The sequence below is a fragment of the Lucilia sericata genome, unplaced genomic scaffold, assembly GCF_015586225.1.
Source record: "Lucilia sericata isolate MDLA Ls3-8-SP2 unplaced genomic scaffold, ASM1558622v1 Contig001258F_arrow, whole genome shotgun sequence".
In the NCBI taxonomy this organism is placed as follows: domain Eukaryota; kingdom Metazoa; phylum Arthropoda; class Insecta; order Diptera; family Calliphoridae; genus Lucilia; species Lucilia sericata.
In genome coordinates this window covers 93,543-115,007 of record NW_023995211.1, presented here as the reverse complement: position 1 = coordinate 115,007, position 21,465 = coordinate 93,543, and the positions used below count along the sequence as shown (strand labels likewise).

At 34.1% G+C, this 21,465-nt stretch overlaps 1 protein-coding gene across 2 annotated transcripts in view; it reads left to right on the top strand.

The window, feature by feature from the left end:
* The window catches only part of LOC119610635 (neurotactin), a 37,285-nt gene extending 16,083 nt beyond the window's left edge, over nucleotides 1-21,202 (top strand). Inside the window, exons 1-3 of one of the 2 annotated variants that reach the window (XM_037965937.1) lie at nucleotides 10,149-10,519; nucleotides 17,394-18,091; nucleotides 18,159-21,202. In XM_037965937.1, coding sequence (XP_037821865.1) covers nucleotides 17,491-18,091; nucleotides 18,159-20,095 — 2,538 coding nt within the window. In that variant the 5' untranslated portion in view covers nucleotides 10,149-10,519; nucleotides 17,394-17,490 and the 3' untranslated portion in view covers nucleotides 20,096-21,202. Of the gene's footprint in view, nucleotides 1-10,148; nucleotides 10,520-17,393; nucleotides 18,092-18,158 lie in introns of those variants that run through there. The other variant, XM_037965936.1, reaches the window with a different exon arrangement.
* The last annotated feature ends 263 nt before the right edge of the window (nucleotides 21,203-21,465 follow it).

The following is a 21,465-nucleotide window of genomic DNA, read 5'->3' as shown; positions in this document are numbered from 1 at the left end:
TAGTCCAGACTATAGACTGCTCTATAGTCCAGACTATAGACTGCTCTATAGTCCAGACTATAGACTGCTCTATAGTCCAGACTATAGACTTGCTCTATAATCCAGACTATAGACTGCTCTATAGTCCAGACTATAGACTGCTCTATAGTCCAGACTATAGACTGCTCTATAGTCCAGACTATAGACTGCTCTATAGTCCAGACTATAGACTGCTCTATAGTCCAGACTATAGACTGCTCTATAGTCCAGACTATAGACTGCTCTTTAGTCCAGACTATAGACTGCTCTATAGTCCAGACTATAGACTGCTCTATAGATCAGACTATAAACTACTTTATAGTCCAGACTATAGACTGTAGTAGTACAAACTATAGACTACTTTATAGTACAGACTATTCTAGAGACCAGACAATAGACTACTCTATATTCCAGACTATAGTAGTACATACTATAGACTATAGTAGTCCAGACTTTAAACTACTTTATAGTCCAGACTATAGACTAATCAGTAGTTCAGACTGTAGACTACTCTATAGAACAGACTATATACCTGACTATAGACTACTTTATAGTCCAGAATATAGACAACTTTATAGTCCAGACTATAGAACACTCTATAGTCCAGATTATGGACTACTCTATAGTCCAGATTATAGACTACTGTATAGACCAAACTATAAACTACTTCATAGTCCAGACTATAGACTATTCTATGATCCAATTTATAGACTACTCTATAGTCCACACTATTGACTACTCTATAGTCCAGACTATAGACTACTCTGTAGTCCTGACTATAGACTACACTAAGTCCAGACTGTAGACCACTCTATAGTCCAGACTATAGACCACTCTATAGTCCAGGCTTTAAACAACTTTATAGACCAGACTTTAGACTACTTTATAGTCCAGACTTTAGACTACTTTATAGTCCAGTCTATAGACTACTTTTTAGTCCAGACTATATACTATATATTCCAGACTCGCGACTTCTCTATAGATCCGATTAAATATATCAGGGTTATTTATGTAAAGATAAAGATCTTTTATAGGATAATTAAAAATTTTCAGAAAGTTATAACAATTTAGGTTCTCTAAATACTCCACCATCTAGGTGATGTAGGGTACAACAAAAACATACTTATTACTTTTCTACTACATAAATAGTTCACATTAAAGTTTTGTTCTTATTATTGAATTTTGCTGAATAGAATAATTGTTTTCAATTTCGAACTCGTATTTCTTCTTGCAATTCTCGTACAACAACAAATAACAATAAAATACTAACAACAAATAATACTCGTAAATGGTACAACAATGCACTCATTCGTTAGTTAGCTCATCATTACTGCACGTTCGTTCCTTTTAGTAGATGAAGTACATATTCCGTACGATACTATAACATGTCCATGTATATACTTTGTACTCCATCGTGTAAGCGTACTCGTCGTCCGTCGTACTTCTACTACTTCTAGTTGTATTATTTAATAGTGTAACTGCCACAGTCAGCAGCAAACAGTGTTTTATGGGTTCAATGCTCCTCTGGGTTCATTCTAAATAAACTAAATGATGGCCCCTCATTGTTGCTGCAATATTGTATGGTTTAGTTGTCTGTCCATCCGTACAATAGTTGCTGGTTAGTTGAGTTTTTCACTGTTGTTGCTGCTGCTGACTATAATGATAATGATGATGATTTCTTTCATGCATTTTATTTTCTCCAATTTATTTGTACCTCTTATCTTACAATTGAAATTAGATTTAATTTATCGCTGCTACCTAACACTTAAGTCTCTATACCGATATATACATATATATTTCATTTCTATTCACATTTAAATTTATACAAAATTATACAGATTGTAATTTAAAGAGAGAGAGAGATGAATTTCAAATTTGTCCCAGAGGTTAAAGTAAAAATAGGAGTATTCGATTTTTAATAGATGGCAAAAATTTTGGGGGAAAACCTTACAGGAAGTAACTAACTGATACCTCAACTAACCGTTATGGTAAGAACATCGGTAAAAGAAAAGTATTTGGAAACGAATTACCACCTATAGAATCCACTGTTTGCAGCGACATAGTTGTTCTATGATCTTCAGATCTTTAAATATTTAAAAAAATTAATTTTGCCTTAGAGATACTTTTTAATAAAGAATATTGTTAGATTTAGATTACAATTTAAATTAAAATCATGTTGAATTTGTGTTACCACAACAATATTTGTAATTCTATTTAAGTAAAAGCATTCATATTTCGCATAATTAGTAATATTATTTTCAATTTCAGCAAAATGTAAATATAATAATAAAACTAATTGAAGGGCTTCTCAAAGTTGCAGTAATATTTTAGATACTACATGCATAGTAATACAAACGCATTACATTTTAATAAATAAGTAACAGTAATGAGATATATTTTCAAATTTGACACATAATAAAATTTGGAATAGTAGAGAGCTTAACACACTTTTATCCAAAAAACAAAGAAAGCAAATACATTAAGGGAAGTCCAATCATATGAAATAGCTACAGCTAGGAGTTCTGAAATAATGAGTGTTCTACATTGAAACTCTGTTTGATTGATTTTTAGGAAATATATACAAGGAACATTTTCGGTTAGCTTCTTTAAAATGAGTTACTTCCTAAACTGTTTATACAAATTTTAATATAAGAAAGAGATCAAGAAAGGAAGTACCGATCTTGTTATACTTTACTCTACTCTACATTATTCTAGTTAGCAACGTACCAGAAGTTAACCGACACTCGAAACCAGTAGTTTACTAAATAATCGGTTTGGCTATTGAACTGGTCAATATTGAATATCGGGTCGATACTCAAGAAATTTACAATAATAATTTTCCAAATTTATCTAATCAGTTTGACTACTGAGGTTGTAAAAAGTGTTCTATATATCGTTCTATATATCGAATATCGGTTCGTTCCGATCTTTTTATACTTTCCTCCCGGGATACAAAGTCTAACCAGAAGCAGTAAGACCAAAATGTTTACTTCATACTATTATCGCATTTAAGTCAAATCGAATTGCATCCATAACTTGATATACAACTATATCCTAGAGTCCGTGAGGAGTGTTCCTGTAGTTTTGCATTTCAGTCAATTACACCCAAACCGCTGAACTGATTTGATCTTTATATACCTGAAGCAGACCTTTTATCCTAGGTTAGGTTGATAGGAGGATGTATACTACATCAAATCCAAAGAAAAACACCTAGGCCACTATCATGAAAAAAAAAATCACTGAATGTATTATTTTTCAATGTTCAGAAACTCAGTTTCCTGGACGTAATTACTAAGAATTTTCCATTCAGTGTTAGTCAGGAATGTTAGTTTCGGAATAATATCACTTCCAAGATGCTTGGATCTAACTTCGACGAATACTTGACAGTGGCAAAGCAAGTGATCCACAGTTTCATTGAACTCTCCACATGCTCTATTCGTCTGAATCCGCTTGTCCGATTTTGTATAGATGTGCTAGTAATCCTGTGTGTCCACTTAGAATACGTACCATCATACTAACCTCGGACTTGCTCATTTTGAGATTTCTCGTCTTGCTCTCATCAGGGTCAACCCATAAGATCTTGGTGTTTCTACCCACCGTTTCACTATTCCAAGAGGCCTTATTTTTAATTCAGCTTTTGTTGCGTCGAATGGTTTTGCGTTTGTAAGGTTAACTACCTCGAGCTCCCTACCCTTTAAAGCTATTACATTCGCTCTTTCGTTGTCGACTACTCCCGAGTGGCGTGGTACCCATATGATGCAAACCTTACCTCTGGGAGAATATTCAGTTAAAGCTTTCTTACAATCCAATACGGTCTTAGATTTAATTCTATCACCTGATATCGCCCTAACTGCCTTCTGGCTGTCGGTAAATATATTAAGGGCAGTGACCGTCATATTTATTCTATTCCAATTTACGCATTCTGTTATTGCTGGGTGTTATGATTAGGTAAACAGTGGCATATTTCTGTATCTGGGTCTTCAGTATAGAACCCCAGGCCCACTTTGTCCGTGTCACAACGGACTACTGGTATTTGCTCTAATGTTCCGCTAGAACAAGACATTCTATCTGGGATTATCGTTTCAAAGTTTCCGACATATTCTGGTGTCTGGTATGCGATCAGGCACGTCCAATGATTGTGTATAACCTTCCAATGGGTCCAGTATACATAGATGACCTGTCCTATAACCGCTTTTGGCCAGTTCGAATAAAATAAAGGTACGTTCGGCTGTAAGCGCCGCCTCATATCTTAAATATGTTTCAATGCTCTTTTTGTAAATATGTATGTAATAAGTACAAAGTTCACTCTTGCCATTTTTTAAACTGCAGGGTTAATTTTCATAATTTTTATCACCCACGTAAAAATGACTCAGCAGAAAACATGTAAAAACAGTTAGGCGTCCATGTGCTTTTTTTGCGAATGATTCATAAAAAGGAAGTATATTAAAAGAAAAAAGTTCAAACATTTAATCCAACATTTTTATTCAAAAACAAGTAAGAAAATATAGTCGATTAAGAGCATCTACATATGACCCTACAGCAGCTATACATGTTAAAGTAATGGATCGATAATGGATTATGGAATTCAGATATAGGTTCATGTACTTAGAACTTGATTATAGCTAGAGTTGTTAACAGGAATTTCCGGAATGGTAACCTCCCATTGTAGGGACATGATTTTAACCGGGTCAAATTAATTTAATTAGCGGATTTTCTTCGTTCGATTGCCATAACAAAAATATGATAAACAAATATCACCATTTCAAGAGACAACAAAAATTATATTCAAACCAACTTTTCAAAACACAGTGGGTGGTTTGTTTGTCCAGTTTGCAGGGGATATAATAGGACTAAGAAATCTTACACGGTATATAATCAGACTCTTACATTTATATATTATATACCCACCCAGAAATGTTTATTTTTCTATATTTACTAAAGATGATAACTATACCAAATTTGTTTCAAAAATTTTCATAAGGAATTTTTTTGACATTATTTAAAATTTACAACAAAAGCGTGAAAGATCATTATAATAAGTTACAATATGTGTAACACGTGTATGAAACAGCCGTCATCATCGTCAACTCCTCTTGTATAAACTCTAGCGCAAAAAATTCTACTGTGATGCGTAAGTCGTGATAAATAAATCTCATCATTTCATGTACTTGTATCTTTACATATACAAGTACGTTTAAATATAAATATTTTGTATATGTTTGTTGTGTCCTACTTCCGAATTTTGTTTATCTATCTTCCTCTACCCAAAGAAGTTGGAAAAATTAAACCGAAAAATCGTATGTACCACAGATACCATTTTTTGAAATTAATGCACAACGCATGACAACAACAGTGTCAAATGAAACAAATTGCTTGTAGTCCTTCTTTTTGTTTCGCTTTAGTTTAGATAAGGATAATGTATCCTTGTTTTTCTAGTCATTTAACATTTCGAAAGACTTGAGCTCAAATTAACAATCCTTTCTTAAATGACAAAAGTTTGAGTATAGTTTGACAAAAGCGTTACAAATATTCCTTTAGAAAATTGTATATGAAATGTAAGAGGTTGATCTAATTCGAAAAAAAGTTATGTGAGAGTCCCAGCTTAGTTAGTTACTTGCTTAGTTAGTTAAATAGATAGATAGATAGATAGATATAGATAGATAGATATAGATAGATAGATCGATAGAGATAGATAGTAGATAGATAGATAGATAGATATAGATAGATAGATAGATAGATAGATAGATAGATAGATAGAGAGATCGATCGCTCGCTCGCTCGCTCGCTCGCTCGCTCGCTCGCTCGCTCGCTCGCTCGCTCGCTCGCTCGCTCGCTCGCTCGCTAGCTCGCTCGCTCGCTCGCTCGCTCGCTCGCTAGCTCGCCTCGCTGCTCGCTCGCTCGCTCGCTCGCTCGCTCGCTCGCTCGCTCGCTCGCTCGCTCTCTCGCTCGCTCGCTCGCTCGCTCGCTCGCTCCTCGCTCGCTCGCTCGCTCGCTCGCTCGCTCGCTCGCTCGCTCTCGCTCGCTCGCTCGCTCGCTCGCTAGCTCGCTCGCTCGCTCGCTCGCTCGCTCGCCTTCGCTCGCTCGCTCGCTCGCTCGCTCGCTCGCTCGCTCGCTCGCTCCTCGCTGCTCTCTCGCTCGCTCGCTCGCTCGCTCGCTCGCTCGCTCGCTCGCTCGCTCGCTCGCTCGCTCGCTCGCTCGCTCGCTCGCTCGCTCGCTCGCTCGCTCGCTCGCTCGCTCGCTCGCTCGCTCGCTCGCTCGCTCGCTCGCTCGCTCGCTCGCTCGCTCTCGCTCGCTCGCTCGCTCGCTCGCTCGCTCGCTCGCTCGCTCGCTCTCGCCTCGCTCGCTCGCTCGCTCGCTCGCTCGCTCGCTCGCTCGCTCGCTCGCTCGCTCTCTCGCTCGCTCGCTCGCTCCTCGCTCGCTCGCTCGCTCGCTCGCTCGCTCGCTCGCTCGCTCGCTCGCTCGCTCGCTCGCTCGCTCGCTCGCCTCGCTCGCCGCATCCGCTCGCTCGCTCGCTCGCTCGCTCGCTCGCTCGCTAGATAGATAGAGATAGATAGAATAGATATATAGATAGAATTAGATAGATAGATAGATATATAGATAGATGAGGTATAGAGCTAGTATCACGCTTATATCTCTAAGATACATTACGCAGCAAATACATGTTACAATATCGCGAATAAACTTTTAGTCGTAACTAGTCAAGAACTTTGAGTAAACAGTAAAGTACCAAACGCGCAAAATGATCATACGCTAAACATATCAATTTTTATCCATTTTGTAAATTTTAAAAAATGTAATATTTTTAACATTTTCATAATCCACTGTACAGATGTGTGTAAAATTTCGCCGCCAGCTGTTAAAAAAAAGATCCAAGACCAACAACAACCCTCGCAAAAAAAATTTAAAGTAAAACGTAAAAAACAGACAGATCGATGATAGGTGTTGTAAACAAAGGAAAAGTCGTTTTTTACTTTTTTGTTTTGTTTTCCATTACGAGAACTCCCAAACAAGAAAAAAATAATAATAAATAATAACAAAAAAATATATCCAAAGAGATGGTTTTCTTATTTTCCTGATTTAGTATATTTTTCACATTATATTTTTTTCTCGTCATGATGCACAACAAAACACATCAGACAGCACCAACTATGGTTTTCTACCCTAAATGTAAATTTTCATCCACTTTTTTTTCAAAGTTCTTTGATTTTTGTTTCCACTGCTTTTGTATTCACGTAGAGTGAGGAGAGTACATGCTATGATTACACATTTATTGTTTTTCTCATTTATCCTTTTTTCTTTATTTATGTTTTTGTTGTTGTTGGTTTTGCTGTTTTTGTCATTATTATCCTATGAAACCAAACTGTGTATGTTTCCAGTGTCATTTCACAGATTATTTTTTAAAAGAAATTCGTTTGGGGGCAGTACTTTAAATGTATGCAGAGTTGATAAAACTTTTTTAATTTTTACTAAAATATTTAATTTTTTACCAAAAAATTTAATTTTTACTAAAAATTTCATTTTTACTAAAAATTTCATTTTTTACTAAAAATTTCATTTTTTAGTAAAAATTTAATTTTTTACTAAAAATTTCATTTTTTACTAAAAATTTCATTTTTTACTAAAAATTTAATTTTTACTAAAAATTCCATTTTTTACAAAACATTATATTTTTTACTAAAAATTCCATTTTTACCAAAAAATCACAATTTTTAGTAAAAATTGCATTTAAAAAAAATAATTTTCTAGTAAAAATTTGATTTTTAGTTAAAATTTCATAAATTTGGTTGAAAGGAGGATAATATTACATATGATCCGAAAAATTCGCCTCTATCGGTTCTGGTAGTAAAAAGTTGGTGAAAAAAATGATCGTTCATTGTTCAGAAATTCAATTTCCTGGACTTAGTTCCTAAAAATTTTCCAGTTTGTGTCCGTTATTTCGACATAAATCCAAAAATTTAACTAAAACTTAGTCCAGACGCACGATTGGACAGTTTAAAGGAATCATGTGGCGCTTTCAAGATCATATCCTTCAAAATCAATCATCAATCCGTAGTAATTTTATATTCACTGATCCTCGAGTTGTGGAAGTCTAGATCATCACTGCTTCAAATGCCTCCGAATAAACTAGTTCATCTGTTCCAATTGAAATACAAAGGTCATAAAAACTCTAATATTTAAATACAAGATGCTCCAAATACAAATAAGCTGCTGAGGCCGAAGGTTAGTTTTGGTGGGTTGCTCGCTAGTTAGCGAGTTCACTTGTGGCCTTGTGGCCTATTGCGGTACCCTTAGAATTACCATTCCCTTATGTTGAGAGTTTATACATAAGGGAGAATGGTTTCTCTCTCTTATGTGGTTCCTGTGGTCCCCGTTAGAACCAGCCGGTACTTCTAATTAGTCCAGATCATAGAAAAGAGCTCAATATAAAGTAGTCTGTGCCTCTGAGGACGAAAGTCAGATTAATTCACTCAGCAAAAGAGATAAAATAGAAGATTTCAGGAAGATATCACACAGTACGTTAAACAATCGACTATTTTTGGTGCACTACATTCTGTAATCGTGTTATTAGACGTTCTGGCAATAATCCGAGTTCCAGGACATTATATAGTTAAAACCGACTGACTGGGGTTGGTCCATGGACCGATTGCAGGAACTAATCATACTTCACAAACATATTATTTTTGAGAAAGAATCGAACCAAAACAAGTTGCGAAATAACGAGTTCATCGGACATTGACAGATCGGCTAAACCGTTCAAAAATTGACGATCCCAATTTGCTCTGATGAGACAGAGAAAGTGATCGACCGTTTCACATCACCTTGCATGCTCACCCATCAGAAAGGGCCTTGTTATTGAAACTATCAACAACCAAAGTTGGTTTCTTGAGAGACGCATCAAGGAAATAGACCTGTATCATTAATAAAGAACCCAAGTCAGCCTAGACATTGAGCATGTAATTGAAGATAAAGTATATAAGCGGCAGAGGAAATAATCGTCCTCTTGGCGACAGCTTATGCACAAGTAAGGCAAGGGGGATTGCAAATCACCAAACATGAGTACCTCAAACCCTAGGGTATTCACGAAGTAGCAAAGTCTCTTTCGATTTCGTGTGCTTTAGAATGATCTAAGTAGACCAGCGATATAAGTTTTAAACCAAAGAAAATGTTCTTGGGTAAAAATTTTATTGGATTCAAATGGGTATTAAGGAAAACTATACATAACTGATTCCCGGAAATAAAAGAGATTTGTTTCAACTTCCTGGACTTCAGTGTCGGTTCCAATTAATGCCATTCTGGTTACAAATTACAACGGTATCGGTCGAAATACTTATAAAACTTAAAAAGATACTTCGATTAGTTGCGATAGTCCCCTGATTTTATTATATGCGATGTGAATCCTACTCTAAAAAAGTGTACCTATTTCTATTACCAGCTATGTACCCACCGATGTGAGTAAATGTGGTAGATGTGGTATTGGAATAACATGCTTATATGTATGTGTAACACACACACAGAATGAAATAATAAATTGGAAGTATAAACCAACAGAGAAATATAATCCAAAACATCCCCTATTTTTGTTCTTTGGTTTTCAAACTCATGCCAAATAACAACGAGTATCGAGGGTCTTTAAAGTATAACTACGTGTGGATGTTTTTCGGATTATTTTTATTCTTGTAGTTGTTGTTTTTCCATTAATTGTACATATACCAAAGAGTGTGTGTGTGTTAGTGGTTGTGTTTGTATGTATCTATGTTTTGTATAGCATAAGTATCTCTCTCCCCGGGTTGCATGCATTTTTCAGATGCAACGGATTTTTCAAAGTGGCGTTTTGTTTGTTTATTGTTGGGTTGATTTGTATGTATGTGCTTCCACATGTATGTATGTGTATGTTGTTTGGTGGAGTGTGGAAAATTGGATGTACGAACGAACGACTGGAGTAAACATTAAATGCTTTTTTGTTTTGTTTTGGAACAAGTACATAATAATACTTTGTGGAAATGTGTAACTGCGTGTGTATGTGTAACTTTTTTTTTATAGAAGACAAATAAAATAAAACTTCTCTGATGATTTTACTTTTTAAAAGTTTTTGTGCGCCGGCGAATAGTTCGAATAACGCTCTGGAACCGTACGTACGTGTCGAGAAAAATACGTCGGATCTACGTTTTATAAAAAAAAAAAAACAAATATAAAATTTTGTTTTATTATTTAAAAAAAAGAATTTGTAATTGAACTTAAAAGAACAAAAAAAAAACAAAATTTTCTTGTTCATTAATATTTTTCTGCCGCATTGTGTTGAAAAGAGAATGTTTTGTACCACAAACATAACAACAACAAACAGTACAGTACTTGTAACAACATTTTAGTTAGTGATGAGATAAATGCAACTAAAGGTTGCAACAACAAAATAATAAAAAAATAAATAAATTTTATATTTAAAAACAAACAAAAAAAGTAAATAATTTTTATATTAAAAAAAATATAAATTTATAAAAAAAATGTGAGTGTTTTAGGAAATCTTATAATTTTAACAAAATTTAAAAAATTTAACAAAACTTTTCTGAAATAAACTTAAAAAAAAGAAGAAGAACAAAATATCCTTTTTCCTGAAGCTTTAAATGTGTACAAGTGCTTGAAAAGTACCCAAAAACAAAAGCTACTACAATTGCAAAAAGCACCAAAAAATAACATTAAAATAAATGTATCTATGAGCAAATACTCAACTACATACATATAATTTAAGTTGTATTCATGTCTCCGTATATGCAAAGTGTATCCGTGTGTATTTGGTTATTTATTTTTTTATGATTTCTAAGTGTAGGTAAAATTCTAATCAAACAAAACTTAAAAAAGTTTTTTTCTGTTTTTTTGTTATGCGAAAACACCTTGTAAGTCCTCATAAAATTTTCAACTTCCTTTTTTATTTATTGTTGTTGTTGCTGCTGCTAGTGGAAGGTTGTTATCTTTAGTCCTAAAAGGTTTATTTACATTTGAACTCTCTATTTTGGAGCAACAACATGGCAACAGCTTTTATAGGACTCTGATTTTCTAATAGTTTTCTTTATTTTTGTTTGTTTGTCTTCTCTCTTTAAATCCCTTTTTAAGTTTATTAAAATTATATACTTAAGTATGCACATGTAAAGGATGATGCCGCCATTAAGTATTCAAGCACTTCAAGGAGGGGGACATTTTTGAAAATGTTAATTATTTAATTAGTTTCTCAAAGATTTCTAAATTCCCCATTAAATCGTTTAACGGCTTAATTTTATTTTTCTTTCATTCTTGTGCAATTAACATTTAAATTGATTTTTTAAATAGATAGATAGATAGATAGATAGATAGATAGATAGATAGATAGATAGATAGATAGATAGATAGATAGATAGATAGATAGATAGATAGATAGATAGATAGATAGATAGATAGATAGATAGATAGATAGATAGATAGATAGATAGATAGATAGATGCTCGATAGATAGATCGATTAGATCGATCGATAGATCGCTCGCTTAGCTCTGCCGAGATCGCTAGATGCTCGCATAGCCTAGCTCGATCGCTCGCTCGTAGGAGAGCTAGATAGTGCTCGCTAGAGCTAGATCGATAGCTCCTGCTCGCTCGTAGCTGCTCTCGCCGCGTAGCCAACCCACGACTTCAATAAAACAAACTTATCTTCTCTCCTTGCCACTGGGGCAAGTCAGTTATTAATGTAGTAAACAAAGAAGAGGCAATTAAGTATTAATCAATTATAGTATATAACAGCCGCATACAACGATAATCAAACAACACTAACTCCAACATCTGCAATATCAAATCTTTCCTCAACATTTAGTTCCACAGCCACTCTAATTTTGGCGTAGCCACCGAAGTCTTTTTTCCCCGCTAATTTTTTCAAGCCCGTTCCCTTAATACGAAATATTAGTTAATCTACGTAAATCAGACCTTTAACCTTCACTTACCCAAACAGACTTCACCAAGTACCAGTACTGGACAAGTCTTTTATGTTACTGGTTAACTTTCCCATTCCTATACCCGGGGTTATAATAACTTCAAGGTGAGGGCGGTGCACCAAGTTAATAGTTATGCCATCACAATCACACTCTTAATACCTTAATTATGCTTCTTCAGTACAGTTTTTAAATATCTATAGTTTTCAGAATTTGCTCTTAAATCAACGATTTTTGCGAAATTTGTTAACTTTAAGTGACTTGATCTTTCCATCTAAAGTGTTTAATAGTTCCAAAATATTTATTCATTCTTATAGAAGAATACATCCATTAGATAAAATATTAATTTGTTTAGGTGATCTATTCCTACATTTTCACTACAACATTTCAGACTAAGTTCTTAAGAGATAAAAATTTCCATTAATGCCGACTTTTTTTTCCTTAAATTTTAATATAATTAGGTTTAATAGAATTTTAAGAAGTTTGTCTTTATTTTAGATAAATAAACAACTGTTTGTTTAAATTCCTCTGAAAGAAATGCAATAATTATTGAATTTCTAATGACTTATTCCCTTATTTTTACTCATATCTTATATTTATGTTTAGATAAATTTTACACTTGAAAACACACACACACACAAAAAAGTGAAAAAAATGTTTATATTACAACAATACCACTTGTATTTTGAAAATTTAAAGTAAATTTGTGTATATTTTGTATAATTTTCCCAAAAACAAATACAAACAAATTTTTCAACACTTTAATAATAAAAATTACTACGTGAGTTTATCTCCGTTTTTTTTTTAACAAACATAAACAATTTTAAATTAAATTATTCAAAAATTTTCTTAGCGGAAATTCCAATATTTAGAATGTAATAAAAGAAAAAGGGTAAACGCGTGTCTTGGTTTTTGTTTAAAATGTTTATATTGTTTATATTTGTAGACAAGATGAACGAAGAACGTGTTGGACAAAATAAATTTTGGAGATAATTGTTTGAGGTTGCTGGTGTTGGGATGCATTCAAGCGCATCATAAGGGTCTCGGTCAAATGTTTTATATCTTTCATTTCCGTTATTAGGTTTCAAGAGTCAAGTGTTGAAATTAATTTAGGGGTTTTTGATTATTCAGTTTTATTTTAAAGAAAATTGTTTATATTTTAAAAAAAATTTAATATTTATTATAGAAAAGTGGTATTATTGAAGAATTTCTTTTAAGAATTTTAATTGAAGTTTCAAATATTAGAAATTCTAAGATTTTAACAGACAACAAATGTTTAAGCCGTTCTGAATCTGAAGTTTTTCGATATTTTCAGAAGTCAGGGTACTAATGCCTTCAAATTAATTGGAAGACAATTCACAGGGTCTTTAACTAAACCGCACATTTTTATAGGTTTAATTGGACCAGGACCAGAGATACAAGCCGATGCAAAATGATCGGCGGCGCAACCATTTTAGGTCGGCGGCGGCGGCTTATTATAGAAAATATCGGCGGCGGATAAATTTAACTTTTCCTTCAGTAATTGACCTTATAAGCGTTTATTATATTGAAAAATCTCTATATAATACTCTGTTATATAGAAACCTGTCTATATATAAGTCCTGGTCCAGGACTCTCATAGATGATTCATTGATATACATAAAGCTTCGGAAACGGACTAGAAACGTGGAATTGTTGTAATGATATTTTGATTACAATTTTCATTTTCCCTTCATTTTATTAGCAAGTATTTCACAAGATTTAAGAAATTTATAATTTCGAACATTAGATCCGACATTTAATCCCCTCTTCGCTGCCACAATTCGCTACTAAAACTAATCACAAACTAATGAATTGGGAATTAGTCTGGTCGTTCGCTGCTACCCGTAAAGGTCGCCTAATTTAACTTTTAAACAGTTCTAACAAATTTAAAGATTAACTTACAAGACCACTAAAGATTATAGTGACCAGCATGTCTTATTGACTCGTTAAGTACAACTAACTGTATGAATTTCTATACTAGACAGTTATAAATATTAAATTAAAAGTACGAATTTATGTTTTTAGCAAAAAAATATATATAATGGAATAGGATTTGCCTTTACATGGTAGTTAATAATATATGACTGCTGTCTGCAGGAACATTTCATGTCAAGCAGGTAATTTTTGCTTTTTTATTACTTCTTGACTTTAATCTGGATAAAAGTAGTTTTATGTTTTATGACATAAACTAGGCGCCACACGAAAGTAGAATTTTTAAAAGCCTTTATATATAAATGTGTTATTAAATGCTTAAATAAAAGTATGTATTTGTGTACTTATTTACATATTTATATAAAGCTATTATTCCACTTTCTCCAGCCTTAAGTTCTACATAAAAAATATATTGCATTTGTTTTGTATAAAATTATTAATTTCGCTACAATGTTTTGTGCTTTTTACTTACTTTAAACCCACTGTTCTTTAAACAAAGTTTAAATTACAAAAATAGAAATTAGTTTTTTTTCTTTCAAATTTCCTGATGTTGCAACATTATAAATAAATGTTTAAAATATTTAGTTCATTTCAAATTATTACAACAGCAGGCTATGAGAGCAAATAACAAGCGACACAGATAAGATGTTTTTAATGATGATCTTTGGGTTCAAATCTATTAGAAACTGAAATAATGTGGGGTATTTTTTTTTGAGAAAAAAAGTGCGTTAAAATACAAATGTTTAGCAAGTGCAACACGTCATCCATTTCCTAAGTAGCGTGACTAGTTGTCATTTCAATTATTACCAACAACTTACAGCAATTAATAAAATTACCAACTATTTTTAAATTATGTTTTTTAATTTTTGAAAAATATCTTCTGGGGGTTTTGAAAAACAATGATGTCATATTGATGTAGATTTATAATTCTTTAAAATTTTATCTTAAATTAAATTGCTTCATTTAAATCGTGTTAATAAGTTTTTAACCTTAATTGTATGACCAAAAAAAGAAAATTTATCAAAAATCCATTATAATTCCGATAATTTATTGAAAATTGAAAACTTTCCGATCGCTATAGTTTTCAATTTTATAGTTATTATACCGATCAGAGATCTGACTCTGAACTATTATCATTTTAAAGAGAGAGTTATAAACCTGCCTTTTATAACTGTTTGAAAGGGAGCTGTAGCAATTTAGAGATAGATTAATTTAAGTCTAGCCTACAGTCCCCACTATAATTCGTCCTAAATGCTGGTCTATTGCCTTTAGTATAACCTATAGCCTCTAGTCTCTACTATAGTGCTTTCTATATTACCCAGATTAGCCTACAATCTGACCTTAAGTCTTGACTATGGTCTGGCATACAGCCTTGCTACAATTAGATAATTTTCTTATGGAAAAGGATCTAGTCTGGACAGTAGACTTAACTATAGTTTGGACAATAGTCTTGACTAATGTCTGGACAATAGTCTTGACTATAGTCTGGATAATAGTCTGGACAATAGTCTGGACAGTAGTCTGGACAATAGTCTTGACTATGGTCTTGACAATAGTCTGGACAATAGTCTTGACTATAATCTGGACAATAGTCTTAACTATAGTCTGGACAATAGTCTTGACTACAGTCCGGACAATAGTCTTGACTATAGTCTGGACAATAGTCTTGACTATAGTCTGGACAATAGTCTTGACTATAGTCTGAACAATAGTCTTGACTATAGTCTGGACAGTAGTCTGGACAATAGTCTTGGCAATAGTCTTGACTATAGTCCGGACAATAGTCTTGACTATAGTCTGGACAATAGTCTTGACTATAGTCTGGACAATAGTCTTGACTATAGTCTTGACTATAGTCTGAACAATAGTCTTGACTATAGTCTGGACAGTAGTCTGGACAATAGTCTTGGCAATAGTCTTGACTATAGTCCGGACAATAGTCTTGACTATAGTCTGGACAATAGTCTTGACTATAGTCTGGACAATAGTCTTGACTATAGTCTGAACAATAGTCTTGACTATAGTCTGGACAGTAGTCTGGACAATAGTCTTGGCAATAGTCTTGACTATAGTCTGGATAGTAGTCTTGACTATAGCCTGGACAATAGTCTTGACTATAGCCTTGACAATAGGCTTGACTGTAGTCTTGACAATAGGCTTGACTGTAGTCTTGACAATAAGCTTGACTGTAGGCAGGATAATCTTGAGAATAGTCTGGACAATAGTCTAGACTATAGTCTAGACTATAGTCTTGACTATAGTCTGGACAATAGCCTTTCCTAAAGTCTGGACAATAGTATTGACTATAGTCTGGTCAATAGTCTTGATTATAGTCTGGACAATAATCTTGACAATAGTCTTGACTATAGTCTGACCAATAGTAGTGACTATAGTCTGAACAATAGTCTTGACTATAGTATTGACATTAGTCTTGAGTCTGGACAATAGTCTTTACTATAGTCTGGACAATAATCTTGACTCGATAGTCTCGACAATAGGCTTGACTACAGTGTCGAATATAGTCTTAATTATAGTCAGCATAATATTTATGACTATATTCTAAACCTTAGTGTTGACTATAGTCAAGACATTCTGCTTAGTATTAGTCTTGTTCAATGCAATCTCCGTAATGGAACTAGCTTTTAAGTAAACCCTGAAACTTCTGTAAATGGAAAATATTACATTTGAGAAATTGCCCATTTTTTATTAAAATGGCGGGAACATTGAAATATAGACTTGGTGAAAATCTATTAGACTGTGGCTTTTCCTATACAAAAACCCAGTTTTTGGAAAATTATATTCTTATGGCACATATTTTAACGGGAATATTTATTACAATATTAATCTTAAAACCAAATTAAAAAAAATGCCAAGAAACTGAATAAAGAACTTAAACAGTTTTTGTTACCTGGATAAGGGATTTTCCAGGTAGTCTTATTGAAATAAACCAGGTAACAATTTTCAGATAAAAACAGGGATTATACATATTGTGCAAAATCACTTAAAATACAAAAGAAACCAAACAAACACAAAAAAAGAAAATGTGTAAGAGGAAAATTATACACGTACTATTTAGACAATGAAAGGAAATGTGTCATTTGTTTTGTGATACTAAATACACACACATACACACGCATAAAAAGGATATTTATATTGTTAAAATTACACGTACATATGTATATTTACATTACACATGTATATAATATACAAATGTAAACAAAAATACAGGGATGTTTTATTTTATTGTATACAAATTTCCAAGATATTGAGATACTAAATAATATATAAAGCCGGCTTTAACGGCTAGTAGTTAGTCATTACAAATTTATCTTTCATACGTGATAGATCCTAGATCCTTAGAAAATAAATAAAAAATAACAAAGTTATTGTTTATGTTAGTATTTTAAACAGAATAACTAAGAATATACGAAACATAAAACTAATAAAACATCAATTTATCAAATTGTGTTTACAGATTTAACTCAACTCTACTAAATAGAAACGCAGCTTAAAGGCCAGAAAAGAAAGTGAAATTTTATATAAAAAAAGACAAAGTTTAACATCTAATAAAAATGGGAGAACAAGAAGAGAAAGAAACTCCTCAGACTGAGAGCACTCCACAACAGGAGGTGGTTGAGGAACCCAAGGAAACCGACAAAATGCTGGAAAAGAAAGACGATGAAACTAAACAAAGTGCTGAGAAATTGGCGGAAGATAAAAAGAAATCTGCTTCAAAACCCACCACACCAACGACCGAAAAGAAAGATAAAGACTCAAAAGAGTCGGATGAAAAGAAAGCTAATGGTGGCGGTGAGGAAATAATAGATATACCAGAAGGAGGTGCTAAAACGGAAACGGCAGATGGTAGCGATGAAAGAAAGTTATCGGCCGAAGAAAGAGAAGTTAAGCCCAAGAAAATACCCATTGGTGGTTTAAAGCTGCCTGGTTTCTTTATGAAAAATAAACCAAAGTCCGATGGTGATGGTGCCGAAGGTGAATTACTAGAGAAAGAAAATAAAGAAGAAACGGAAGAGGGCGAAAGTAAACCCGTTAAAAAGGAAGAGAAGCCCGCTAAAAACTTTGGTGAACGTTTGCGCAACTTTTTTGTACGCAAACCTGCCGAGAAACAAGCTAAACAGCAGGCTGCCAATGCAGAAGCTGATAATAAAAGTGGTAAGTTTTGTCATAGCTTTTAAAACAAGAAAACTTAATTAACAAATATATTTATCCACAATTACAGAAGCTACCGCAGAAGCAGCAGAAGCCACGGCTGAACAGCAAAACTCAGATGGTCCTCCCAAGAAGAGAGGTCTCTTAAATGCCATCAAGTTGCCCATAGCCAATATGGTGCCTAAAAAGAAATCCGATGATGATGTAGAAATGGGCATGGGTAAAGCCGGCCTCGCCTCCATGGAGACTTTAGATGATTCCCTTAAAGATCAAGACTGTGTCGATAAGGCGTCGACAAAGAATAATGGTGTAGAAGAGATTGCTAAACTTAAGAAATCTCCCAGTGGAGAGATTAAACAGGCAAACGATGAAAAATCTCCCGAAGAAGTAGACGAACCACCAGTATCATTTTGCCAACGTTTACGTTCATATAAATGCTCTGTGGATGATGCTCTAATAGCTTTAGGCATTTTACTATTTGTCTTGCTTATTGCTGTTATTGGTTATGTGCTCTCGCATGAGACGCTTACCTCACCGCCCATAAGAGAGGGACGTTATATGGATGCTGTTACCGGCTGTGGCATGGTGGAAGGCTTGAAGGAAGATGGTGCTTTCGCTTTTCGTGGTATTCCTTATGCCTTACCACCCGTGGGTGATAGACGTTGGCGACCGGCTCAAATAATTGAAGGTATCGATGATTGCTGGAATGGCACTTTGAAAGCTCACAACTCCAGTGAACTGTGTACCCAGAGATTGGGTAATGGTACGGTAGTGGGAGATGAAGATTGTCTGTATTTGGATGTAGTTACACCACATGTACGCTACGATAATCCCTTACCGGTTATAGTAATGATAGGAGCAGAGAGTTTAACTGGTCCTTCACCTGGAGTTCTTAGACCTTCTGCCCGTTACTCACGTTCCCATGATGTTATATTTGTAAGACCCAATTTCCGTTTGGGAGCATTTGGTTTTTTAGCCTTAGAAGCTTTAACCAAGGATACTTATCCTCATACTTCGGGAAATTATGCTTTAAGTGACATTATTGCGGCCCTCAAATGGATCAAATTGAATATTGCTCATTTTGGTGGCGATCCCAAATCAGTTACTTTATTGGGTCACCGTGCTGGTGGTACTTTGGTATCTGCCTTAGTTACTTCGAAAAAGGCCGAAGATTTATATACACGAGCTTGGGTTTCCTCTGCCTCGGCCATTTTGCCCGGCAAAGCGTTAACGGAATCTGAGAAACGTAACCAGGAAATTATGCAAGCCATCGAATGCCAAGACGTGGATTGTCTGCGCAGCACAACAGCCGAAAAATTGTGGGATGCTACCCCTGATACTTGGTTACATTTCCCTCTTGACGTTCCCACTTTAGAAGAAAATTCTACTGCTCACCACGAATGGTTGGTAATTGATGGTGATATTTTACAAGAACATCCTGCCGAATCGTGGAAGATAGAACATACCGGTAATCCCAAATTGGTTATGGGTACTACGGCTCATGAATCTCACACAGATAAATTACATAAACGCACTAACTGGACGGCTGAAGAAGTACGCAATTTCTTGGAATCATCTAAAATTGGAGCTCTTAATCTAACCGACGAAGCCATACAACGTTATAATGCTACCAACTATCGTGCACTAATCTCTATGATCTCCGATATTCGCACCATCTGTCCGCTACTAACAAATGCCCGCCTTCAACCCTCAGTACCCTTCTATGTGGTCACACAGGGTGAGGGTGAAGAACAATTGGCAACTGTAGATGCCGATGTCCAGGCCATTTTGGGCCGTTATGAACCACACACTGTCGAACAAAGACGCTTTGTATCGTCCATGCAACAACTCTTCTACTACTATGTCTCCCATGGTACCATGCCACAGTACGAGCCCAGAAGACGAGTACTTAATATCGGTCAAGATCCTCTGCCACAAGAAGATTATCCCAATTGTAATTTCTGGATTAGTAACGATATTGTACCACGTTATGCTCGCGTCGATTAAGTCCCTACTAACTGAGACAGAACCCTAAAACTAAGCTCAGCTCTGACTGATAAAGATGAAGATGCTTATGATGACTGATTTAGTTTAACTTTATATTCTCGCCCTTACACTCACCCCCCAATTACACAAAATTTATTTTAGAGTTCGCATCATTCTAAAAAAAACATTATAATGTGAGTGTGAACGTGGAACAAAATCCCTTTAAGCAGACGTTAACAAAAAATCTCCACAATTTTCTCTTCTACTTCATTCTATATACATTTGTGAATTATATATATTTTTTTAATTATAATTTCATATTTTAATATGAATTGTAAGAAAATAATTTCCCAAAACTAACTTCGCAAAAATTCTCAATATTTCATTTTTTTGTTTTTAGTTTAGCTATTAAGCAAATTTAGTATTTAAAGTTTTGTAAATTTTATTAATAAGTTTTATTTTTTATACATAAACAACAACATTTTTTTTATTTTTAAATAATATCTCTAAGTTATGAACTATAAAAAGAAACAAAAAATATTAAAACAAGAAAAAAAAAATAAACATACGAACATAATAATTTATGCAAAATACTTGATATAAAACAAATGAAAACAAAAACAAAACAAAAAAACAAACATTCATACGTATTTTTTATGTAATTTATATATAAAAACAAAAAACATAAAACAACATTTTTTAAACAATAAAAAAATACTTTAAAAGTATACAAAATTTGTAATCTCTATTTGTTTTTTCACACCCACTGTACACTGTGTGTACTGTGTACCATCAATGTTTTTTTTTTTTGGGCCGTCTCATTATTGTTCACTGTGCATTGCGAAAAGTTATGACTTTTATTTTTTTTTCTAGACTATAGTTCATTCTGTAGTCAATACTATAGATCAATCTATAGTCAAGACTATAGATAGTCTATAGTCAAGATTATAGATCAGACTATAGTCAAGAATATAGATCAGTCTATAGGCGAAATTATAGATCAGCCTACATTCAAGATCTGTCTGCAGTCAAGACTATAGATCAATCTATAATCAAGGCTATAGATCTGTCTGTAGTCAAGACTATAGATCAGTCTATAGCAAAGACTATAGATCAGTCTATAGTCAAGACAGTCTATAGTTAAGGCTATAGATCAGTCTGCAGTCAAGACTATAGATCAGTCTGTAGTCAGGACTATAGATCAGTTTGTAGTCAGGACTATAGATCAGTCTATAGTCAAGACTATTGATCAGCCTATAGTCAAAACTATAAATCACTCTATCGTCGACACTATAGATCGGTCTATAGTCAAGACTACAGATCAGTCTATAGTTAAGACTATAGATCAGCCTATAGTTATGACTATAGATCAGTCTATAGCAAAGACTATA